General features: G+C 38.5%; 3 protein-coding genes across 3 annotated transcripts; all 3 read right to left on the reverse strand.

Annotated features, from left to right (window-relative positions):
- Positions 1-1,645: 1,645 nt before the first annotated feature.
- On the reverse strand, positions 1,646-4,213 carry hoxd9a (homeobox D9a). Its single transcript, XM_080198936.1, has 2 exons — positions 3,508-4,213; positions 1,646-2,948 (listed from the first exon to the last, which is right to left on the reverse strand). Exons 1-2 carry the CDS (start codon positions 4,082-4,084, stop codon positions 2,707-2,709), a joined length of 819 nt encoding a protein of 272 aa, XP_080055062.1. The 5' UTR covers positions 4,085-4,213; the 3' UTR covers positions 1,646-2,706.
- Positions 4,214-6,871: 2,658 nt separating this feature from the next.
- Positions 6,872-13,906, reverse strand: LOC145350074 (homeobox protein Hox-D10-like). The gene is given in 3 exon segments (XM_080198935.1): positions 6,872-9,014; positions 10,190-10,936; positions 10,939-13,906. Coding segments are annotated over 3 exon segments (1,110 nt in total). The 5' UTR covers positions 11,030-13,906; the 3' UTR covers positions 6,872-8,742.
- Positions 13,907-18,640: 4,734 nt separating this feature from the next.
- LOC145349694 (homeobox protein Hox-D11) lies at positions 18,641-20,787 on the reverse strand. The gene is made up of 2 exons (XM_080198225.1): positions 20,066-20,787; positions 18,641-19,501 (listed from the first exon to the last, which is right to left on the reverse strand). The coding sequence occupies exons 1-2, from the start codon at positions 20,712-20,714 to the stop codon at positions 19,269-19,271; spliced, it is 882 nt and encodes a 293-aa protein (XP_080054351.1). The 5' UTR covers positions 20,715-20,787; the 3' UTR covers positions 18,641-19,268.
- Positions 20,788-26,717: the final 5,930 nt, after the last annotated feature.

The following is a 26,717-nucleotide window of genomic DNA, read 5'->3' on the forward strand; positions in this document are numbered from 1 at the left end:
AAATTAAATTAGTTGATTGCATATATATGTTATGTATTATTAAAGATCCAATAATTTGAATAAAAGCGGGGGTGGGGGGGCATGGGTGACTGCACGTGCATACAGAGACAAAGAGAGTAGCAGAAATACAGATTATTAGCGACTATTCAATATGTGGAAAGATTTAAATATGTTTTCTATAGGTTGAGAACAGTATTTCCTGTCTGCTGTTTCTACATTTTAAAGATTTATGGATACATTTGTTTGCACACGTAAGCGAGATGAGAAACATTTGTTTGGAAATTCAAAATTAAATACATCCATAAAACGGATGCTGTGTTCAATTTAGTTTCCAGCAGCAAGCCTGTGATACATATTCGCCTATCCACCGTTTGCATCTTGCATGATAAAATATTTTGAACGTAAGTATTATTTCTTTAGAGCTCTGTTTTACTTTCTATCGCATGACTCATCAGTTAATGAAGCAACCCTGTAGATTTCCGCGTTATTGTTATTTAATTGGGCACGCGGATTAATATTACATGTAATTTTTCCGTACAGCCAAATGTATTTCATTTCATTGCACTTCTTGCATGTATGTTTGGGAATAGGTACGATTGTCCAGACTCAAATGACAAAGCGGAATTAATTGCCTTCGTTCCTTTAACTAGCGTCTGAGTTTTTGTTTGTCGTCAACAGACAAAACATCTGAATTGGCTGATTTCAAAGAAGTCTGTAATTACATGAAAAAAACTATAAAGTCATTAAGGTCAGGCGTCTAGCCAGTAGTGGGGGTTTATTGTACCCGTCCCTTCCGGTTCTGAAGTACTGTATGTGGAATGGTGGCAATAGATGGCGTTGCAATTCAACACCTCCTGAGCAGTAAAGTTTTCAGAGGATCCTCCAAAAAGAATGAAGTTCTAGTTTTATGAGGGCGCGCAATTGTTTTCAGCTTGAAATAGTGACGTGAAGTAAAATTAACCTGTCTGTGTTCAGCACCCATGTATGTATACAGTTGTAATAAATCCCTGCCCAGTGGCTTGCCAATAATGTGTACTTTGCTGTTTATTTCCGTACCTTTAACTAATATACCCAGTGTATTTGCAACTATGAATCATTCCAGCGTGCTCCGCGTCGGATACCCGCGATAATAATAAATAACATTGTTCAAACAACAAGAGAAACTATAAAACATCTCTGTGCACAGGAGGCTGAGGGGAACTTCCTTCCAATAGATATCCAGTCAAATTGCAAGCAAATAAGCAAATGTATTGATAAAGGCACGATTTTGTTTTAAAAGATGCCTTGATCCACATTATCTATAAAATACATGTGTGCCAGCATGTGTTTAGTAGATAATTGCTAATTGCTGCAATCGAGAAAAGTCCAAGATTTCAGAATCGTTTTCATAATTTGTACAGCCAGCGATCATTTCTCACCAGGGGAGGTCAATGTTAGAATGCTGATCAGCTCATTTGAACGAAATCCACTTTGAACCATCGTGGTATTAACATCCAATTCAACAATACTGTTCCGGATAGAAATGGAGGAAATTTAAGGCCTGCTAAAGTACCATATTTCTCTGCAGTCCCTCCTAAAATGGCTAACAGTTCACAGCCAGAGTTAATCGTAAATCATAAATGACTTTTCAAGCAGTCAGCAAATCTGAAATGTTTATAAATTTTATTGTTATCGTAACGAGGAAACGTGAGGTACAAAACCAACGGACTAGAGTGGAATTTTCTGCCTAGCCGTTTGATTTCTGTAACACAGTGTGTTTTTTTTAATTATCATAACTATGGCAGCTATTAAATAGTGCAGAGGACCTGGGAGTAAGTCCAAAACTACTGTGATCTTGTATTTGCTCACATCTTCCTTGTATTAATTACATTGGATTTGACTTACGTAATGATCCAGATAACGGCATCTTTATGACAGTATTGAAATGGACACAATAAACACTAAAGAAGGTCATATTCACTTGCCACTAAAATAAGCTTGCTTCAGATTGTCCCAAACGCACAAGAAAGATGTTCACGGATGTTGGAAAAGTAACAAAGTTTTGAACGCCTTTCTATTTATCTGTGTCCCTTCCTTAAGGTGCCTATCGCTTAATGACACGTTCAGGTTATTCCAGAAATGTGCTTTCTCGCCGTGACTATGACGCTCTGCTAATTTCACATGGAATATTTTAAATAAATAGTACATTGGCATGACACGCTTTATCAGCACAGTGATAGTGCCATTGCACTTGTAAATAATTGCATAATGTACAGACACTGGCGCTTTTATTACATTTCATCCAGTAACCAGCAGGCAAACTGAATAGGACAAAGGGTATGTATTTCTCTATATTTCTATCTGAATGATACACTAACAGTACAGCGGAAACACAACAATTTACAGGTTGCACAACTAAAGAGACTGTTGAAGTATGCGTGCTTTATTCATGTACAAAACAAATATATTCTACTGATGGAGTCAACGTTTTATCGCAATACAACCAATGTGCTGACATTAGTTTAAATTCCATTTAATGTAACCAAGTAGCAGCAAATCAGGGAGTCTCTACACAAATGTAAGTTGTTTATACACAGGATTGCTCCAGAGCAGGACAACACTGGGAAACATAGACCGTGCTTTGAGTAGGCACCACTAGATAGACAAAACACTTTGTACACAGTCTGTTGGATTTCCAGAACTATCGCTTAAAGTACGGGTGACCACTTAAGGCTCTTCGTTATTTTTCACTTTGTTCATCTTTTTCATTTTCATTCTTCTGTTCTGAAACCAAATCTTTACCTGTCTCTCGGTAAGATTTAAAATTCTAGCAACTTCATAACGCCGGTCTCTGGTGAGATACATATTAAATAAAAACTCCTTTTCTAATTCAAGCGTCTGGTACTTGGTATAAGGGCAACGTTTCTTCCTGGTAGAGCGAGCGTGGATCCAGTTTATAGCTGGGTGATCTAGAAGGAATTGGGGGGGGGGGGGTAAAAAAAAACAAGAATTAAAATCTGAACATGTCCTGGATATCTTCCGCTGGATTTCAAACATCTTCGAGAATTTCCACAATCATAACAATATGAATCAAAGTCGCAGTTCTCTTTCCCCACTGGGTACTTGTCAAGTTCAGGGAGGTTTCATATATTAAGGAGCTGAGAGAGCGATTGATTTCAGTTTGTTTCGAGTTGTTTTGAAATTGGTTGTTACAAAATTGGGAGAAAAATAGAATGGAAAAATTGCAGATGAAAATGTTTAAATTAGAAAAAAGTTATTTCACCTCCGACTTTCCGATGCTGCTACACGATGCAACGAGAAGGAATACATCAACGTTTTACAGTCTTGTCAGACATACATTTGTGTGTAAAAATTCCCTGTAAACAATATAAACTCTTTACTGCTGCCTGTGCGTTTTCAGACTTGGGGAGGCGTCTAGACATCTTTATAGGTTTGTAAAACCATCAGCTTTGCACACTCGGGTCTACAGGTTCGGGTTGTAAATCAAGCTGCAATTTTTGCACTTACTTGGGTCAAGTTGCTGTTGTTTCTCCTCCTTGTGCTCACTGTTGCTTGCCGTTTCGGAGCTGCTGCAGCCAATCTCCTTGGGAACCTTTTCCCTACACTCTGGGTAGGAGCCGCACGTAAATTCTGGCAGGCTGAGGGTTTGCAGCTCAAAGGAAGAACACTCAGTCCTCTTGGCTGATAAAGTTTCTGGCTTGATCCCGTAATGTCGGCCGTTTGGATGGAATCCGGGGAAAGGGACTGAGCTGGAAAGTGGTTCTAACCAGGAGCGCACGTATCTGCTGTCCCCAGCCGCAAGATGCGACTGATGCATGTACGGGTGATAGATTCCTGCAACGGCGGCAGAGGGCTGAGGATGGACGGGAGACCAGGGATTGGAAAATGCGGCTGACTTGGGGGTAAAACTGCAGGAAGAGAAATCTGAACTGTCTGCTACACCTGGCGGCCTTGAAGCTGTGCTGTGTGATCCTTGAGCATATCTGGCCGCGTATAAGTCCTCTGTCTCCTGACCTATCAAAGAATCAACATAATAGTTCTGTATAGTGCCACCGGTCGACATTTTAGGTTCTCTCGCTTTCATAGAAAAGGTTACACTGGAACGTGTATCTGATACCTTCACTCAGAACAATCATAGTATTTTGCCGACTACAGTTGCAGCTATTGGTTGCGGGTCTCACGTGATTGTATTTACCAATACAGCGAGTAAATCAATCCGCTCATCTGTCTGACCACAACTGGGCCTGGCCCAGCTTTTAATGAAATAATATATATATGTATATTTTAACAACGCCTTAGCAATGGGCAAAACAAAATCACTTGATCAGGATCGCTGGAGTCCTTCTGCTGGAGCCAAAGGAACAACCTCTCCAAATGCGGTTAAAACAGCGGCTGGAGAAGCAGGGGACTATTTTCCCTGTAAGCTAATTAATGTCTGTCACTCATTTCATAATCAGTAGTGCGGAGTCCATGATCTATGTCAAGAGCAAATATCTGTTAGCTTAGTGCAATAAAGCGGCAAGAAAACACCTTCGAGGTACGTCGGTGTTTTTATATTGTATATTCCCTTGTTTAGAGAAGAGCTTTTACAGACCATTGACTGACTCTGTCCCATAAAAAAGAGTAAACGAGATGTTGTAAAACCAAGGGTTTGAGCTACTTTTTTTTTCAAATCCGGAATACAAGAACTTGCAGAGTTTCCTTCCCACTCTTCCAATGTTCTTCGGCTAATATTTTAACTTGTTTCAAATATCACCGCATTTGAAGTAAAGCCTTCGTCGCCCCTTTATAGTCTGTGCTCAGAAGCCACCATAAATGCTTTTATGTCTATCAATAAAATTTTTATGAGGTGCATTTGATTATACATTAATGTGTCTTTAATAAAACAGGCCTCTTTTGGCATAGTAAAGTATGCCTAACCAAAACTGGGCTCCAAAATGTTCCCACATAGGTGCAAGTACTCCAGCCTATAAATATATTTCTCTCTCATCGCCTGTTAACAGCGATTCAGTGTACCAGGGTGTACAAAAGAGAGGAGTGTACCGGCTGGCTGGAACATCAACTCATCGGCCAGCCGTGTCTCAATGCCCTCACTAGTCAATACCATGAAGGAATTGCAGTGAGTCTAAGGGTAAAGATCGAGAAGTTTGAGTTGGTTCCGAGTTTTAAGAGATGCTACCCATTAAACAGCTGCAGAGAAACGGCGTGTTTCTTCAGATGACACACTCTGTGACCATCCACCATGACACCAATCAGACAAAACCTCGTTTGTGATGAAAGGAATAAGTTTAGTTCTACATTTAAACATTTCTACATTTAGGCATTTTTAGTTTGACTCTTCCTTCTTTTTCACATTGAACTTTTTTTTCTTTTGAACAGTGAATAACTGCGCAGTAATCTTGGCATTCACCATGACTAGGTTATAGTCATTGAGTGCACCTCACGGACCTTTCAGAATACACAACTTATTCAAAAATACTCCATTCTTATCGGCTCATTTTTCTTATTTATTGATGAGCAGATACTTTATTATTTGTCACCTCTGCAATATAAACGAGAAGGAAATCGGCTTAATATAGAGCGGCGAATGATCAAAATCTAAAGATCAGCAAAGCCAGAGGATAAGGCACGTCAGTGAGCGTTCAAGTCGACTTTACGGCAGTATGAACCGTCCTATGTTATTTATTACTGCCTCACCTAACGCGTTGAAGTCACTTTACTGAAATAACCTGTCATAATTAAAGGAATAAGTTTAAATTCCATTTTGCCAAATGCAGTTCATCCCGATTTAAGATGATGCAAATAATAACCTCCCGGAATTTAGACAGCAGGCAACCCACACAGATTTAAATGACTGGTTTTCGCAAGATGCCAGTTTTGGTTAAATTGAAAGAATAGGGGCACGTTCCTTGCTGTTGTGCAATGCCATTTACAAATGGCAAATGCAAATTTCTTCGCTATGAATTACGTTAAGGATAACGAATGAAATTTACGCTGCAGTTTGCGCTGTGATTCTTCTAGCTAAGCCAAAGAGCACGTTCCCCTTTGCGATTATTTAAATAAAGCGTAAATAAATTCAATTTCTGCAACTTTCAGGTTTATCATGTTTACTGCATTTCATATAAGGAAATGCCGCCGGAAAGCTCGTTCGTTGGCTGCCATTTTACACCAGTTCAAGTAATACTTAGTTTTTTTTTACAGAATTAAAAATGATTAAGATTAACTAGCAATCGCTGCTCTCGTCCCTCAACACATTAACTTCGAGAACACGTTTGCAATTTAAACATCGGATGAATAGTGTATTACTGCAAAGGATTATTTTCTTTGTGAATTCCCTGTAGTAATGCAGAAAAACAGTACTTTCGAATATTTTGAGCATTTACAAAATTATGCGAGGGAAATCATTATTTTGAATGCAATTATTATCAAAGATAAGTAACTAATACCATTCGGTAGTAACTTTAACCCGATTAATTGATTTTGATTTAATTAATTTTCTCGTTTGTATATACAAAGACAGTTGTTAAAACGAATTGGGGAGATTGTATGCTTCTGTGGCTTATTCAAGACAAAATAATTTATATTTGGTATTCGTGGGATTGTAATTCGAAACAAATATTATGGTAAACAATCGCTGCAAGATTTGGGTTTTGCATTGTGGAAAAACAATCCTTTATTTCAAACTTGGACTTGATTGAGCTGATGGCTTGCGTTTAATTTGGTTTCATTTTTCGATGTGTTTCCTCAATGAGCTTGCACATTCTGTCATTTTAAATCTTTCAGATCTATCCACCTGTGTAAAGTCTTGTAAACGCGCCGCCACGTTGTTTAATTTAACGACCATATAATGTTTGCGACACTAAGCTGTACTCGAAGGATTTTAGCAATTTTGATCCACAGTAAATGTCCAGTGTTTTGTCATTATCATATCCACATATTTTGTCTGCTCTTATTTAGGCTATTTCATATACTCAGGCGACAAAGACTAGCAGCTCGGTAAATTTCAAAAAGACTTGCATCTGCAAATACAAAATGTCAATTTGCCTCTTGAAACGGTTTATGAATTGAAGTGAACCTTCTCCATTAAAAATAATGCATTCAACTAAGCCATTAACCAGCCGTTCTTTTGGGTCCACTCTATGCTTATGGCGCTATAAATAGATTTTGTTTGCATCTATTAAACTTAGATTAAGGAATTCCACACTATTAATATCCCTGTAGAAATAATACGAAACTATGTGTAATTCGTCACCTTGTCTGCTAAAAATATTAAAGACTTCATCATGTTACTAAAATTATTTCCCTTTTTTTATTGCCGCGAGTGACATTTACAAGATACAGCTGTGCATCCTAAAAGAAGGGAGCACTGAATTCAGCCCTCACTGCAACCACATATTCTCAACGTTTCGTATGGATCATAATAACACGTGAGCTTAACAAACGCTATTTGCACTGGCCATGTCAAAATAACTAGTCTTCGATGCTTGCTTCTGTTTATTAACGCCAAGGACGTAATAAGAACAGTAGTTTTGATATCCTGGTTAAGATCAAATCCAAATAAATAAATAATCACGTACCGAACCGTGATTCTTTTTTCGTTCATAAAGCAGAATTACTATTTCCTTACGTATTTCTACCGGACACCTTAACGTTTAAATTATAATTTCCAATTGTTAACTTAGATATTTCCCACTGGTCGAAGACTTACGCTAATAAACTTAGCTTCCTACAGAGACAAGCAACAACTCCAAAGAGACAAAGCATAAATAAATATGTAACAAAAAGAGAAAATACTGGAAAAACTCAGCAGGTCAGACAGCATCCGTGGAGAAGGAAACAGATTGATTAACCTGAAGGTTTAACTGTTACTCTCTCCACAGAAGTTGCCTGGCATACAGAATATTTCCAGCTGGTCGGTTGAATGTTACGGGGAACGTAATGTACTGAAGTATGAAGGAAGGAATTCGAATTTATCTCTACATTACGTTATTTGATTTTCAATCTTTAAAGTAATGTGAGAAGTATTATGTTTGCTGTTGTTAAATTACCTTACTTGAACTGCCCGTGAGTAACTTATCAATTTTGCCTACAACCGTTGGCGAATGGTTCCCAGATTGAAGAAGTTGATATCTAATTTAGGATTTATCGTTTATATTTATATTTATATATTTATATTTATATATATATACGTGCAACAGACACATGCATATAAATAGACATGAAAATTTGCATCACGATGCATCACATACTCCAAAATGTACCTAAGAACTCCTTCTATAGATCTGATTATTTTAACACTACTGTATATGGGCCACTGTTTAAGAGCATCTCTGTAATAAATTCAAATCGTACGTTTCTAATGCGATTGATCATGGTATTGCGACATCTGATTTGCAATTGCTAAATAAACGGCAATTTTTTCTGAATGTAGTGGCTTTGTAAGAGGTGATGTTCTGGTGTACAGTACGCTTGCCCGAATAGCTGTAGCGTGTAAAATTACTGAAGACCTACTTCCTAAACAAAGTAAATAATTTGCCCCGCATTAGAAAGGACAATTTCTTAGAAAATATTCTTGTTAACGTAAACTTGCTAATTTGTACTTTCAAACAACCATAACACTAAAATAGTCAAATCAGAATAGTAACAATATCCCAGAGTGGACAAACTGCAGGGTTCCAAGATCCCCACTAAACCGTCACAGTATCAAAGGTGCTGGATCACGGTGGAATCCGTATTCCCCGCTCATGAGAAAGTGAGGTTAGTGGTCAGTTCTCGAATTCGGGTTTCTCTGTTCATTTTCTTCAGCTTCATCCTACGATTTTGAAACCAGATCTTGACTTGCCTGTCGGTCAGATTCACGCTCTTGCTTATCTCTAGACGGCGCTCACGAGTCAGATACATATTAAATAAAAACTCTTTCTCCAATTCCAGTGTTTGATATTTTGTATAAGGACACCTCTTCTTTCTTCCGCTCTTTGCTGTGAGCCAGTTGCTTACCGGGGTTTTCAGCTCTTCTATCAGAAGTAAAAAACGAGAGATGAGATTTTAGCAAATATGTCCCTGCGACAACTGAACTTCAAATCAGTTTCAGCCAGAGTAGTTATACGCAAAATTACCACTTCAAGTTATACACAGACCGCAGCGACAGGCTCTTTACCTTTTATCAAATCGTCCAACAAATATATACACATAAATTGATGCGATTTAAAGAGAAAATCGGTGAATAGATCAAAGGAGCTAAAAATATACTTTAGGAGATTGACAAATGATATTACACCATATACCATTTATTGTAATGCACATTTTGAGACAGGTTTCTTGGTGAATTGTAAAATATATGCCAGGCCGATTTAAGATGCACTGAAAACAGACGATTTGTTAATATTGGATGATTAGTAGGCAATGCCATTATTGTGAATGGAATCTAACGCTGTGGGTTGCAATAGGAGTTTCACCAATAGGTCGTTTTTCAACTTCATAACCTAAATTTACAGATTGTGAAATCCTGACAATATAAACGTATGTGGCCATGATAATAATTCCGGAGCTAAATCTTAGGCTATTAAACATACTACCGCTGCCTCTTATCGAGCAGGTTAATTGGAATTTATGTGCTAGTATGTACTATATGTGCCGGTAGTATTTCACATTCTTCGAATGAAACTTTTATCTTTGGTTATAGTATATCTTATATATCTAACAAACTGTTCAAGGGAAAGCTACAATTCTTCTATAGACCAAGGCTTTCTCACTCACTATCTCCAAGACAACAAATGATGCAAATAACGCTTTTATTTCACAATATCCGAGCCTGTGGCGTGCTGCTAAATTTATACGCAGTTGCTTTTAGTATGCTGCATGTCGCGTATGGCACCAAACGTTTCATACTGTATCTTAGGGCTCGCCAACGCTAAGATGAAACTATCACTGTTATACTGACATCTGTAAATGATTTGCTAGCCTTTACTACGTCATTAACAATTTCATGGAATTGTTGGGCACATTTTCCAACAACTCGTTGTAATAAAAGGAAATCGTCCTTTTACTCAAACTTATGCAGACTTGGCGATCAGGGACACACAGAACTTGCCAAACATATTACCATGGTAAAGTTATGTAGTGGCTATACAAGTTTTTGTATCCGCTTTACGACGCTGCCATCTTCATATTAAATCTTTTAAATGCTCACCTTTAGTCTCATTGTCCGATTGTTCCGAGCTAGATTCGGCTTCCTCAGCGGTTGCACTGACCTCCACTAACCTCGGTTTTGGCTCTGGAGTTTCCACATATATTCCTTTAATGGGCTCCTGTGCGCTTGGCTTCTCGTTTATTTTCCTCTCCATTGAAGGCTGGCTTGATACCTGGAGTTTGCTGATAAGCCCTAGGCTTGACTGCGGCATTATATTGGCGCTAATTTCCCCAGCGTGATTGTAGTCCAGGCTTTTCTCCAATGGATAAGCCTGACAGAGTCTGAAATATCCCGGGATGGGAATCTCAGGACTTTCAATGGAACAGCTTTCCGAGACCAACCTGGGATAGGCGGGAATTGCGGTAGGAGTGAGTTTTGCCCGTTTATCAGAATTATACATGCAGCAAGTGTTTTCTTCCTTTATGCTAGCAGGAAAGGAGCACGTGGGCATCTGTGGAGTAACAGGTTGTTCAATTCGGCATGGTCTCGAAGGGTCAGCCCAGCCATCCACCTGAGATAAATACGGATGAACGCTGATGCTCATATTTTGATGGCTAACCTCTCCTCGTTTAGTCATGGTCGGGAGCAGTCCACAGGTCTGCATTCCGTAAGTTCCCATATCCGTGCTCGATGGCATGTACATGGAGCTGGTTGAATAGAACCCGTCACCCCTACAAGCACTAATCAGGGAATCTACTAAAAACGAGTTAGTGGCCGGAGAGCTGCTGGGACAGGACATTTTGGAGAGTAATTTGAAGAAGGCAGATGATGTCCTTTGTAAGCTGACATCTCTAACAAAACATTCCCTGTGTAATTGTGGATGCCTCTGTACAAACGCATGACTACTGAGCCAATGGAATTTGAAAATGGCCTTGAAGCACTACCTCCCCGCACATCACATGATCCACAGTCGGTTGAATTTGAGCTTAACTGTGGACAACAGCGACACCTACAACTGCAATTCCAAAGTGGCGCCCGCTCCAGCTCATCCTGATACCCACAGAGAGGCCGGCTCAAAGCTCACACTTATCCATACTACAGACCGTATCATCTTATCCCAGCTATCAGTCAGAAAATAATTAGCATTCTGTTTGTAAAACACAACCTTCTGTTTGTTTGATAAAACACAAAATAAATGAATCGAATAGGAATTAAAGAAAATCGCTGCAATTCCCGAGCACAGGGAAGTAAAAACGGAGTTATTGATGGAAAATGTCGGCAAAATGAAATGAGTGCAGTGCAGGTTTATGGTCTGAATGTCTTTATAGTTTCAGGGAGTCCGGAGCAGCCGGGGCATTTCATTGTGTACATTCTACACATTATGACTATTAATTTGCATAACTTGCTGGATTATGCATTTTATTTTGCTATAAGCCAAACATTTGGCATGAAAATACTGCAGACTTATCAGCATTCATTTGATACGTTCTTGCTGTTATTGTGTGGATGTACACTCTCTTCAGCTGCAAATATGCCAAAGTATTTTAATGCATAAGAAAACCAATCTTCGTGAGTAAAATTGAGCCGCCAGAAGAGTGTTCAAATTTGAATAATTGTAGGCTTCCTCCCACTTTGTCCTTTCCATTACTGTAGTTGGAATAAATAATAATGTCGTTTTATCCCAATATTTGCACAGGCACCCTCCGCGGCTCAGACCGTGTGTGAGAAAAAGACGCATTTTGCAATTCTTGCCATTATTTTGTGTTTCTTTTTAATTTAATAACTATTATTCGAGTTCAAAGTGGATTAGCCTACCCCAAAAATTCCAGTTTAACTTTGGAATTCTCACACATCTCCCTGCTGCAGGTGGGAGGCTTCGCTGTTGATCATCAATAGAACCACTCCACAAAATAGGCCGGAAATGCATCCGCACTCCATAGCCGATAAACAAGGGAAAAGATACAAAGCTAGTCTGTCTGCTTTCCACTACACAGCCCGCGCCGCTTGTTCACGGGATTCAGCTAGGTTGGTGGATTTTTTTTTGTGATGCCTCCATTCGCAGTCAATCTTTGGAACTTTCTACATGGAGAAAATGTGCCACTTAACAGCACTTGCCCATGTCCGGTCACAGGGCGAACCCTCGAGGGTTCAACAAAATCCAAAGAACGATAGGCATCAGCTATGGAGGAGCAAAGTGACATTCACACAAAGGCATCGAGATTTTCCACTTCGCAAGACGGGGACAGTGTCAGGGTCAAGGCTGCCATGGTGTCCTCATTTTTCTGTTTATTTGGAAATGCAATGATCATCTTCAGAGTGTTTTCGAATTGTGTGAATTTTGGTATTGTACAAAACATCTAAAATTCTACAAATATTGAAAAGAGACGAAACATTAGAGCAGCTCTAAATACTTGCGTGTAAATTATTAAGAAATATAATTATTTTCGCAGATAACTTGTTTATTATTGTTTATTTTCACATCACTGTTTCTGATTTGATAGAGTTGGTGGTCCAAATCTTTACAGTCTGCTCCAAGGTGTCCCTGCGTTTTAATATTTGCATTTGATTCGTGCTTATAGTGATTCGAATCCAGAACATAACTTCGATGCTGTGTAGCCTATCTCTGCCAGTCCAGTAAGTATGTGTTAGGCAATACGCACATCTGGATCCTAGAGGTTTATATTTCTATAAAATGTATCACAATTCTGTCCTTAACATCCAACCCCAATTTAGCAAAGGGCTTACAAAAGGCGCTGGAATTTGTTTCTTAAACTATGTCCTTTTGGTGTGAAGTCACTTCTCCAAGTCTTAAAACGCTCTGAAAGACGAGCAATATGACATGGCAAATAATGCACCCAATTGAGAACATCATACATTATTGATAAAGTTCAAATTAATTTATTCGGCGTCCTGTCTAAATTAAAAATGGGAATAGATGTGCTTTAATATAAAACTAGTCTTCCAGGCAAGGGCAAAACTAACAGTTCAAAGACAAAAGATTGCTTTACTCGGGCGCTTGGAAAATCATGGACGTATTTACGTGCAACATGAGTGAATATGTGCAAAATATAGAAATAAGATTGATGCCTCCTGATTTCTTTATTATTTCCTCCGTCAAATTTCTACAACAGCCGAAAAGCTCAATGCTCACACTGCCTAACTCTGAGCGCAATTAATATCCTGGTAAAATAAAATACAAATCGCCACCGCTGTTTTACTCGTGACACTGGATACTATTCATTAAGCACATTAGGTAGCACGACTATATGTGGAAATTTATCTGAAATAATACACTTCAAGAATTTTTCCAAGCAATATACCGACCTCAGTGGTTTGTTTATATGAAACAATGAATTGTCGAACGGGAACCAACAATATACTGCCAGCCTACAACGCTTCGCCATATTATAATCAATACTCAAATCCATGGCAAACAAAGCCAAAACGACGGTGACTTTTCTTGCAAGCGATCAAAAGCAAAAAAGCTAGCCGCTGTGACTTCGGTAGTACGGCAAGATAAGAACCAATGCCGCTTTGTTTTTTCAGACCACAGCTACTTGCAGCCTTGAACGAGAGAATTCTCTGCGCCGTGAGGCCTGCACAGTACAAAACTGCTATTTATATACAAATTGCTATCCCAAAGTTAAGTAATCCTCAAAAGACGAAATGCCTAGATGTTGGAATAGGCAATGCTTAGCTCAAACGTGTTTTTATCAAGAAGAATTTGTTTTTCACTCAACACGAGACAATTCGTTGCTCAGTAGCCGTGACTTACGCCGCCATTTATTAGTCACAGTGAATGCGGTAGGGTAAAGAAAAACAGCATTAGTTACCGGAATATTACAAAGGAAAACATTACCGCAGTGTACCACAGTGTATTTACACTTATGCATATATTTATCGGGTATAAGTTGCTATGCAGGAAATTTGTTACATTTAAAAAGCCACTTTTATATTTCTACCTACATTTATTACTTACTTACGAACTAGCATAGTGTTGATTGTATCGAGATTTTTTTTACAACACAATGATAGAGGGTTATCGTATTAAGTTTACACTGTACCAGTCGCATGCCAAGTAAACAAAACAATATTATTGCACGAAGCGGTCCTCCATGATGTATCATAAATGTTCCTTTCAATGTACTCAAATAAAATTATAAGTCTGTAAACCTGTATCATAAGACCCCTAGTATGCCAAAAATACCCTCATAAAATATTACGACTGCAGACACACGAGAATTAACAGCTATGAAATCTTTGAACTATAAAGTGTCCTGGTATGCAGTAGGGAAGATTGCAATATCAAACACAGTTATCATGAGGGTACTCTCAACTCACGCAGAGCCTAGTTTAAGTAAAGGGAAGGTAATATTAATAGCAACTAGAAAGTGAACTGACTGATTAGTCTCCTAACGGTGCTTTAATGTTTAATAACCTAGTTATAAGCTGTTTATGGGAGAAATGTTACACACAATCCTCCTTAAATTAGTTCTAATGATGGAGATTAATTAAAACCTCGTAATGCATTAAAGCGCCAACGTCGGATGTGATTTGCTGGAAGGATTTTATATCAGACAAGCTTCATTAATATTAGATTTAAACAGGAACATGAAGCAACAGTGTTGCATTCACATCGATTTGCAATGGAACACGGAGCAACATTTCCGTTCCGTACACATGTACAAACATCACCAACAGTCTATTGTCAAAATGAGACAAAATATAGGAAAAATGTCAAGTACCCTCCCCTCAAAAAAGGTGAAACAATTTTAAGTCACTATAGTCACTGCAAATGTTTGGATGGAATTGCTTATTCCTTTGTTTCTCCTGCAGTGTTGACCAAACAGATGGCTCCATGCTTTGATAAAGGCTCACATTTCTTCCTTTACACTTCCCACCGGCCTAAACTGACACGGTCTTGTGACCATGAAAGCGTCAGCCACTTCTACCTTCACTTTCACCTTGAATTTTTCTGACCGTTTTGCCACGCTCAGAACTCGAAATTAAAGGAGTAAACACGAAGCGTGTGCCACTAATTTCATCATCTTGTTTGCAGTCCATCAGACAAATGTAGAGAAGATTAAATGTTCCATAAACGTCCGGTTAAAGTGCACGCGAAGCTTCCGTCAGGCTAATTTTGCTTGCCACCACAGTTGCCGATAGCAAAACGTTGGCTCTATTGTTAGTGCCTGTAGATACTTCGGAAATATGTGTGGTCACTGGGTATTTGAAGTTAAATTGCGACTGCAAGCCTAATGATAATGCACAGGGCTTTTATTATGCCTGACTACAAAACGATCAGCAACAGAGTCCAACATAATTTCACTCCTTGTCACATTAAACAAGCTTTGGTGGTATTTGCTATCAGTAAATGTTTATCAATAAAGCAATTGCCCCTATCTGAATATCAGCCTTTCCATATTTTAAATTATACATTTCAGAATACTGTATCATCATCTTATAAGCAAGGAGATAGGAAAAATGTTTTCCTCCAAACTATTTTAAAACAAAATGATAAAAATTGAGCAAAATAAAAGATCCTTACAGACCGAATGGAAGATAGTTGAAAAGTATGAGCCAGCCAACTTTGCTGCGAGGAAGAGAAAGACGCTCGGGCACTTTAGCTCGTGTTCTAAAATCTTCATCAGCACGGATAGAAAACTTAAGACAACCTCCTCCCCCCATTCATTTAATACTCGAGCCATTAATGAGATTAGAGCGGATATTAGCGCCAATTACAGCAATAGGCCACTCTGACAATTTAAAATTATCTTGCATATATGCGTTTATTCCGTTTTACAGTAAGAAATTAAAGGGTGTCTCTTTCTGTACGCTTAAATATTTCAAATTGCTCTTACTCTCAAAAAAGAGAGAAAATTCTGCACGTTAAGTCGGTCCAGCGGGCTGTCTCGTTGATTCCATTTAAATGGATCGCCGAATATGACCATCAAATATTCCCCGTTTCCACACTGTGAGAGAATGGGGTAGTCATTAATTTCCCTCGCCGAAGTCAATACTCTGGTTTTCAGCATTCCCTTTTCACTTTTACAAAAGAAGGGAGGAATCCAAAACTCAACAACAGTGTGAACGGCTTTCCTTTGTCCAGTAAAAGCAGAAACGAATACTGTAGTTAACCAAGTCATTATCGAGATAAATTGTATAGCCGGAAGTATTTGGCTGTCCAGTACTATTCATTTCATAATCTTGTTAAGTTTGTACGGATTGCGGGGACACCGCGTGGGGAAAACGGTATTATGAAAGAACTGTTTCAGATATTGTGCTGCCATTTAAGCCATGACTGCTTCGCCAGGATGTGAACAGAACTCTTTAGATTATTTCTCAACAGCGGCTGTTTGTTTTAACAATTTCCATCCTTTGTTACATTGTTTCGCATAGTTTTCTTTTCAAATTCGCGGTAATCTGTTCCCTCAGTTTGCTCCATACATTCAGAACGTTTTCTGGGGTTGTTACAAAAAATAGACCGGACCTGATTTGACCTTCGTATGTTAAAAATAAACCTTTGTTTCGACCCCAATACTTTATAACTTCGTTCAATCTGCACCCAACAAATCCGATCAACAAGCTTAAGTCAATATGCCGAGTGAATGTGAATCGAACTATGCAACTCATGAAATTGAAAGGTGACTTTTATTCATTCTTCACTTATTACGCCGAAAATGAAACGACTTAATTTTTAAAGAGTGTCAAAAACCAAATGAACCTGCAGTTACATTGAACTGGCTTGTATTTAATTCCACACTTCGGCATAATGTTCCAGATAAATGGCAGGAGTAAGGAGAACTTTATTGTTCGGAATACTTACATTATTTCGGGTTCTTTCATTTTCATCTCTGAAATACATTATCACAACATTGCAAGCCTGTCGCTTCATGCTACAGTGCGCCGCCGTGTGGCTATTTGCAGAATTAACTATCCTGGCAATGACTATCACTGTAAACTAGTCTCGCTGTTTTGACACTTTTTAATGAGCCTAATCAAATTATATATGTCATGGTCATTTAAGTAAGATATGCAAACAGTAAAGTCATACTTAGATCAGTATTGTATATTACAAGAATGCAGTGAATGCCCAGGTTTACATCGGAAATTCTATTGAGTCGTAAATTACATTTTGTCTCATTGCCATGGAAACCAACATACTCGTGGGCGATTGGTATAGTGTTTGGACGCATGATGAACATTTTTGACTCGTACGGTTTGCAAGAGAATAAGCAATATGGGGATATAGTGCTCTTATCTGTTCAGCATGGGAGAACAAAGGAGCCTTCGTACTTATTAACGCAAAAATACTTCGGGTGTATTGCTCAATGTTACTTTTGGAAACGTACACACACTCAGTTAAAATAGAGATATATTAAGGAAATAGCATTTTCACATTCATTGTTTGTGGCCTTCAGCACGCGCACTTTAACAACACGTTATAGTTGTTGAAGTTTTTGTCTTAAGGAGGGAAGCTGCAAGAACAATCCAACAGCCACCAGGCGCCTATGCCTTCAAAAAGGTTAAAGGTGATGACCTTGACATTATAGAAGTTCAAAGACAACATTATAAGAATTCTCTTTTCAACATATACCCGAGCATGCTCACGAGGAGATGCGACGTTGTCAGTATCACCCTGGTCTTCATTAGGTTTAACAAATTTGATTGATGTAACTTATGTGAGATGCAGATTTTTTTTTCAAATGGTAGACTTTATCAGCCGAAACGTCCTTGTGTTCGTATTCCTGTTAAAAATCTGCTTACTTTGATTTGTTTCTATTCTTTTGTTTGGTATGTGGTGCAGGAGCCTTCCTTAGTGACTAGAAGGTGTAATAAGTCGCCATTAGGCTGGTTAGAGCAGTGAACTTTACGATGTTGTCTAGACAGTTCAAGGTTTTGTAAACAGCAATGCTATGTCATGCGGCACGGAAACTTTTTTCCCCGAAAAAAAATTAAACGTTTTGAGAAGTCTTATTTACTGTGTCACCGAGACACGGATTAGTTTCAAGTTATCATATGTTATTTATACATGTAAGTAATTCCTTCTGTAAGAAATTCGTTTAATTTTGATTATGCGCTGCCATTGCCCCTTTTCTCACCATGAAGTGGAAAAAATATGTCAATTAATTTCCAGATGTAAATATGTTTCCTCCAATTTTTTTTTCAAATTGCAATTAACTATCATGTTTATCGGCGAACAGCCAGGTCAAATTTCGGCTTTTCGTTTTTAAACAGAAACATTCGTGGAGACGCATTATACATGAGCCAGGCAGTAATCTGTAAAATAAACAAAAAAACTGGAAGTATTCAGTAGATGAAGCACCATCTGTTATACTTCAGATTTCCAGTATCCGCATTACTTAGTACTTGTGCAGTAAATTGCTGTGTACTTGGGAGATTAACGATATTGGATCTTCCAAATGAATTGGTGTCCTTAATCTGGTCTGCTTAGTATACTCAAATTCATTTTAAAAAAGTTTATTTATAAGATTTCTTAGAAGACTTGTTTTCATTTGAGACAGAACACATACTAACACATGCATTTATCATGAAATGTCAACTAGTTTGTAATCTTTAAACAGAATTGTTAACATTGCAACAGGTTTAGACATTTCTAGCTACGATATGTTAGAGTTAATGAATGAAATACATTGGAAAAACGTAAAATAATAAATATGCATTTCTTCTTTTCATGGGAATACATACACGTTGAACAAGAATGGTTAGTTTGGTTATACAATGACTAAAACACAAATAGAAAATACTATATTATCTGATTGACCTATCGCTGTGAACGAAAGACTGCTCCATTCGAGCCCCCAATTACCCCGGTTTATTGTTAAAAATGAGCGCGCTGTTTTTTTATGCCGTGATCAAACCTCTTCCGTTGGAATCGAATAACACAAATACTGAGGTAAGGATGTTTCCTAATTTACATTTCGGCCATGATTCCCGCACAACCGTGTCACCTTAAATTCGATTCTACGTCGATCGCATTAAGGGCCGTCTGCTTTCCAAAGAAGAACAACAAAACTATCCCCTCATACTTGCAAGTCACTCCTTCTGTAAATAAATATCGACTAAGGCAATGGAGAGTTGGTCGGAGAGAATCCACCAGAGTTAAGTTGTATCATAGTCACAGTAAAGGGTTGCCAGTAAAAAAGTGAAGGCGGTCTCTGCTAAGTTTCTTTTCCTTCATTCTTCGATTCTGGAACCAAATTTTCACTTGTCGATCGGTGAGGTTTAACATTCTCGACAACTGCAAGCGCTTCTCTTTGTTTATGTAAACATTGAAGAAAAATTCTCGTTCAAGTTCCCGGATTTGATATTTGGTGTAAGGACATCTTTTCTTTCTGCATCGCAGAGCGGCTGATGGGAACACAGTAAAACGTAAGGTTACAAAGTATCAAATAGCAACTGACGTGTTCTTAATTCCTTCTACATAAACTCGACAGCAAATGTTGTAAATAATGTTCGACTTGCCCAATATATCCTGATTGGACTATTTACTAACTGATGACTTTTTTTAAAAAAATGAAAAAGCTTAAATTAGGTTTTCTTTTATGAAGCATAATTTTCCTTACACTCGCATTGAAATCAACAATCGCAGGGGTAACTGTCATAATTAAAACTTTGCCTTGTTACCCTAGAGGAAAAACCTTGGCAATGAATAGAAATCAGAAAACAAAACCCTCCGGTAAAATTACAATGACTATTCAAATCATTATATAAAGTTAAAATCGACTATTCGTGACTTTACATATTCAAAAAGCCCACCTAAACCGATTTCCCGTCGTAAACAACGTTTACAACTTTAAAACAGATCTTATAGGGTATATAAAATCCTTCGTCTGCTTATAAAATTTCACATAAAATCTGTGAGGCAAAATGTGTTGGCCCTGTATTCTAACCCCGGGTTACTACTGCACCTACTGGATAGGCTGCTTTTGTCGGCCACACTGTTACCGGAGAACTCCACCGTGGTCTTTTCGGTCGCAGTTTCTTTTTCCTGCCGGGAAGAAACTTTCTCAGATGCTGAGATACTCTGGCACGCCGACACAGACTTTTCGGTCAACTGTTCATAGTTAGCGGAGTCAGAAATCCCATAAGCCGTCTCAAAGAACTGATCGAAACCTTGAGGGAGAATTCCATTCCTGCCAACAGCAGTGTAGAAATTGCAAGATGGATTTGAACTTCCACGCTGGCTGTATACGGAATCGCTTTTAAACAGCATCCCCGCCCTGCTCGGTGGTTGCATGTAGTCTCTATGCATGATTTCTTCTGCCGTGCAATAAGGAGCATAGTTGCTCCTGTAATGCCACTTAGCCGGACGTTCTAAAGCGTAATCTCGGAACGCCACTTCACGGACAGGTTGAACCTGGGTTAAATTGGAGGAGTAAGGAAATGTCATTTGGCAAGAAGTGCTCTGCGGTAAAAATGTTGAGAAATCTGGGGCTGAAACATAGTACGTGCAGCTGGGCAGATACATACTGGAACCGCAAGTACCAAGGTCTTCAAACTCTGTCATATTTTGCTTTCGGAGTTGCGAGGCCGAATTATCAGGATTGATGATGTTAAACATGCTCCATCTATTCTACCCTAAAAGCGTATGAACAGGGCCGGCGGAGAAAAAAATTGGAAACGCAAGTTGACGTGCAATTCATCTTGATTGATTCTAAGGCTAAACGAGTCATGTGATCCAATGTAGAAATTACCATAGATCAGTTTTGGTCATTAAGATCCATCCTTTGGAACTCGAAGGTAATACCGTCGAAATTAGCCTATCGCCTTTCAGGCGGTGCTAGGTAGCTGCGTTCCCTTCCCGGTGCCAATGATTTGCCCTGTGACTAAGTATAAAGCAAACACAGTAACAAATAATTTAATTGACATACCGCACTCTGTCACAGATACCTTTCTATATTTGGAAACTCCAAAAACATCGGCGCTGTTTCATTAACTGTTGAGGTCGTGTTCATAATATAAAACTATATTCTACCAAATAGGCAGAATTCTTAATGTCTTAAAATATAAAACTTTATTTTTCTACATGTGCTAATACAAGTAACAAGGGGGAGCTCCAAGTCATTTCGTGGTGGGTGAACCGAATTACAAGATCCTGCCTAAACTCTACTTCAAGGTCGGATTGATGTGTTAACGCAGTTTCATTATATATCTCAGAGTAAGGAAATTAGATGGAATATGTCTATTCAAGGACGATAACGACATTATTCACTTTTATTTCGAAGCTGGTGGCTTGCAACTTTTCGATTCGATTTCTAAGTTCGGATTTGACATATGCCATAGCCAAGAATATGCACATGGTTGAAGCCATTCCCTACTGCTGAGCCTCATTATGTTACCGCCAAAAAAAATTTCCTTCATTAATTGTCTAGATATTATTGTTTACATTACGCAAATTAGCCATCCAATGATCGCGCGAGTTTAACACTATCTTCGACATAAATCGTAAATATGCAAATTAAACAAGGTTTGGAGTTGAGCGCCTCTAGAACTGCATCGCTATTTTGACATTAACGTTAAAATATGGCTGCACTGCAATATTTAAATAATGACCATAATATCAGGCTTGCCCGAGGCGTACATTTCTCATTGCAATTTCAAAAGTTAATATCCATGATTTGCATAAATTGGAAACGACATGTGGAGACTCTGTTGGGCAACTGGAGTGAGTTCAGAAATCTGAGAATGCAAACGAGTGCATCGCCGAGTTATTCCGTAATCTCTCCCATCGGCAGAAGCCAATATGTGGAGCCTAATTAAATATCTGCAGGGAAGCGAAATTCTTGTTTGAATACAGCTCGAATCTGCAAATATGGATCATCTTCGACCCTTTTAAGCGAAGGCCAATCAAGCAAAAGATATATAAACTGATATTTCCATGTACCAGCTTGGAGGGTGTGGGAGGAGGCAGCTCCGCGGAGAAAAAAAATCATATTTAATTATGGAAGGAAATCTACTCATGTTCCAATTTGCGCTTACACACTCATTAAATATTGCATGTCATTATCTCGTTTTCCACTTATCCCTCAAGACCGAGCAGGAGGTAGCGCTCTGATCGATATTTGTTTACTTTGGTCGGATTGCAATAGACATATAATATTGTCCGTATATTTCAATTAGACAAAAATTCTGTGTAATTAATTCGAGCAATCTGAGGATAGTCCCACTTCTCCGAAACGAAACATAATAAAATATAAATGTCATTGATTCCAAAAGTAATTATTGTTCGGTTGTAAAGTAAGTTTCCTAAAATATGGATTTAAGTTAAAGGTTTGAATCCCACCAGTGTGTTAAGTTTCGATTTGTTCACTCCATTCTCGTCAAACTTGGACACGCACTTCTAAAATGTAACATCCGACTGTTGTTAGTATAAAGTGCGTGACCTGGTATCGTTTTAATTAATCGGGACTAAAACGCAATGTTGTCTTTGTGTATTTATTGTAAAATAATAACGATAATTAACCTCAAATTAAATCAAAATTTGAAATTTCCTAACGCAGCACGGCTGAGTGATCTAGTATGTCGACCGTGATCGCCAATACAGCAGAATAAGCCACATTGCAATGTAGATAGCGTGTTGAGCATTACACCGACACAATCTTTTGAAATAAGGGACCTCTTTCTTATAAATATTGATTCATTTTTAATTTTCTTCCTCTTGAATGTAATGCATCCTTTATGTAGTTAATAAAAACATCATCGTTGCGTATTCTATTAATAGATTACGGAACTCGCTTAAGCATGCACTGGTTATAATATGGCTTTCCTTTCTGCGTATAATGGTTGTAAAGCTCAAATGTACTGGCCATGGGCTCGATGTCATTTCCAAGCAATTTCCAATCATCAACCGTTATGAAGATACGCACTAATTCAGTCACATAACATTAGTCCTTGTGTTAAAAGACCCGGTTCAATACTATGGCAATGGCTGTAAATGGAAAGGGAATTAAAAGTGCCCTTTGTTCTCATCTCGTGTTCAGATGACCAATTCGGCCTGTATTGAATGTTAAATGCGGACAAATACCTAACAACTTGTTTAACATCGATGGGGGGAGGGGGAGGGAAGCAAAGGCGGTTCTGGTATACCAAGTAAAGAATTTTATAGGATATAAGTTAGGATCGTTATTCTCTTACACACATGGAGCAAAAAGGCGACGCACTGGGAAAGTTTGTCTGGCGTATTTCTTTCTTACTCAATTCTTCAAATCGGCGATTTGTTCTTTCACGTTGCCGTCCTAGGCAAAATATTAGCGTCTTCTTTGCTTTTTTTGAACAGAGCGCGGCGTTAAGTATTTCGAATGTGGAAAAAAAAAAGCCCTCATTAGTCAAGCGAAGTCCACGATCAGTAGGTATGTTAGACTTGTGCAATGCAAAAAGAGACACTAACTTGACCTTAACTTTGTTATGGCGCCCCCAGTATCTGGAGAACATGTACAGACACTGTCTGGCAGCTCGACCCATAAAAGTGAGATGAAAAAGAGATTCCGAGCCATTTCGACCTAATGTCGGACAAATTTCCAAAGCTCTGGGTTATACTGCGGCAAATATGATAACCTTGATACATTTTGGTGCTGGAGTAATTTACTGTACACAATTATCTCGCAAATTATTGGAAATTACACTCTGGGACGATGTAAGCACAGTTATTTCCACTTGCGGTATAATGATTAAAGGGGGCGGGTTGTGGGGGCGGTCAGAAATTCAGCACCAACCTCAGGTCTCATCATCCCCCCGAACGCAGCAGTTGGAAAAATAGAGCCTTAGCCATTTCCCTCCGTTTCGAATTCAATTTGAAAGTCAATTTACAATGCTGGAATGCTGGGCTCTCAGTCTATTTTTAATTAATGCTTGGACTAGAAGGGTAATCACGCTGTTAGCGCTAACATTTTTAACATTAGCGAATGCATGGCCTCATAGATTTTAAAATAAAACTCACATGTTGATGAATGTGCATTAAAATGTTTAGGACTTTTTAGAGACCCATTCGACCAGTTCCGACGAATTGGAGGCGCTTTTCGGGGTCGCATTATTTTCTAATCTGGCTCTTGTGGTGGTCTTTTTGGTGTTTGTTAGAAGGTCCCTCACTACCACCCATCCATACTGCTGACCTACGTGGCGTTTTCATTAGTTCACAGTACTTGTAAGACAAGCTCACCAAATTCAACCGGTTCCAAGTGCACACTCATGCTAATTCTACCCGACTTTCTAAAATTTGAGCAATGTAAATTACTTTATGTAACCCTTTTCATTGTATTTATAAATATGTGCAATTTCATGCCAAAAGTTTATATTCCTAGTAATAGATTTTGATGAAATCTTTAATTATTTAAATACATGTTTTACCTCTGGTGATAGTGGAGGAACCTTCATTTCAGAGTAATGTAGTTTAAGTGTTCTTTCCCATAGCACCTGTCTTTTTGAAATGCAAAGTGGCATCCACAATAATAGCAACCTTTCCATTCATTTCCATCACCCAGTCATTGCAGGCGTGCGCTGTAACATCTGGGCTGTAGGCACCTACATTAATTTCTTGGAGCTGATACAATCACGGGGACCAGGGATATGAAAAGTCACTTTGACACCCGCAAATTATTAAATGCCAACCCAGCATCAAATTAATGGCATTGAAATAATTTAAAATGGGTGTGCGCATTGTTTGCATCGAAAGTCGTATTTCTATATCTCGCCTGAAAACAAATTCTCCGAATTTCATAGGCCTAATTGTCGATACACACTTTAAAAGAAACCTGGACATAGTTAAGGCCTGTTGCCAAAGCAGGTACTGCCTGGAAAATGCCCAGAATTAAATATCTAATTACCTTCAATCACAGAGAACTTTCATTTGCGTTGATATATTTCATTAAAACTCCTTTAAAGGTTCATGAAATCGCACGGTGCATGTTTAATTAAAGTCCAGACAAATGGCGGGGTTAGAAATAATGGCTGCTTCTGCCCACCCACGTCCTGATTTGCGAGAATGAGAAGCGAAGTGACTGCAACTCATTCATTCTCGTTTACATTTTCTGCTAACTGCCCAGGCTCAAGTACAAAGCTTATCTCCACCAAACCCTCATTTTAATAAACATGACTTATTCGCATCGAAATGTAGCTTTCCATTTTTAAATGAGGTAGAAATCCGCCGTTCTTGTGACCGTCAAATCAAAAAGAATGAAGGAAGCTGGCATTGCCATAAAAGGAAGTGCAACAATAATTATAAAAAGAGGTTGCTAGCACTTGACTCCACTCTAAAAAAAACATTATTTCCAAACTTCTAAACTATTCCAAGAAAAATGTTCCAGCGGCGAATTGAATGGTCGCCAACCCGTCTGAAACGAATGAATAAAAGTCGCATTCTCGTTTCAAATGAAAGAAATACGCGGCGCCGTGCATCCGGGTCAAATCATATTCAAATTACAGCAAAGGTTCAATTATTTCATTTTATTTTGTTTCGTAAGTTTGCCTTTTTTGTACAGAAACCTACTGTCTCTGATTATTAAGAATGGGAATTATTGTAAACTAATAGTAACATCTGAGAGAGGGACATTATCAAGGTTTGATGGAAATAGGGGCGCGCTGTAAATGAAAAACAGTAATTCTCAAACTAGCGAATTAAACTGGTTGTTACAGAACCAAATTCCAGCTGAATACAAATACATGTCCACTGGATGTATTTGTATATTGTACACTTTCTATTGGTGCCCAAATCTTGCGTTACGATTGGGGTATGAACACAATTGAAGATAAATATTTGTCTCATTGAATCTGGATGCAACCTCCTTAAATGTTGCTGTTCCTCCTGATCCGAATTCTTAGAAGCCTCAGATTTTGTACAATTTAAATCCAAGTAGATCAGCAAGCACTGAAAGCCTACAGATCTCCCTATCGGAAATTGATGGGCGAAAATTGTTTGGCGCGTATGCACAGTGAGCAGGCAATATTGCTCCAGCAATAATACAATCATGTGAAGGCGATTAGCTCCGAAACTCTGTAATCAGTCTATTTAGCAAGTCAAAATTTACCATCTTCTAACTATGCATCAGGTGGATATAATGTATTCCCAATTAATCGCTATTGTATTATTATTGAAACTTATTCTGAAATCAGGCGTTGACTTACTGTTACTGGAGTGGAAACGACTGCAATAAATCATTTGTGGAAAAAATTGCGAGGCGTGCTTCTTTATTTTTATTTAGCTCAACATGGGCCTTTAAAGGGTCCCAGAAAAGTACAATTCCATAACAATGCATCACCTCTGTGTTTATTATTTTGAATTTCTGGCACCGTTGTTTATTTATTTTGTTCTATGTGTTGCATTCAATTTCTGCAGAGCAACTCTGAATTCGGAAGCCGAAGTTCTCGCTGCTTTGAAAATACTAACTATACTGGGCAGTCACAGAACGTCAATAATATCAACACCTTCCCATTCACACAGACCACGAACACCTATTGTGGACCCGCATTGTTAGCGAAAAACAAATGCAATAGCCCGAATGGATATGCATCTTTATCAGATTTCCACACACCTCTGTATTAATCAATTGTCCGCCTCCGGCTTCACAGCACG

The sequence above is a fragment of the Carcharhinus amblyrhynchos genome, chromosome 11, assembly GCF_965287045.1.
Source record: "Carcharhinus amblyrhynchos chromosome 11, sCarAmb.v2.hapA, whole genome shotgun sequence".
Taxonomy (NCBI): Eukaryota; Metazoa; Chordata; class Chondrichthyes; order Carcharhiniformes; family Carcharhinidae; genus Carcharhinus; species Carcharhinus amblyrhynchos.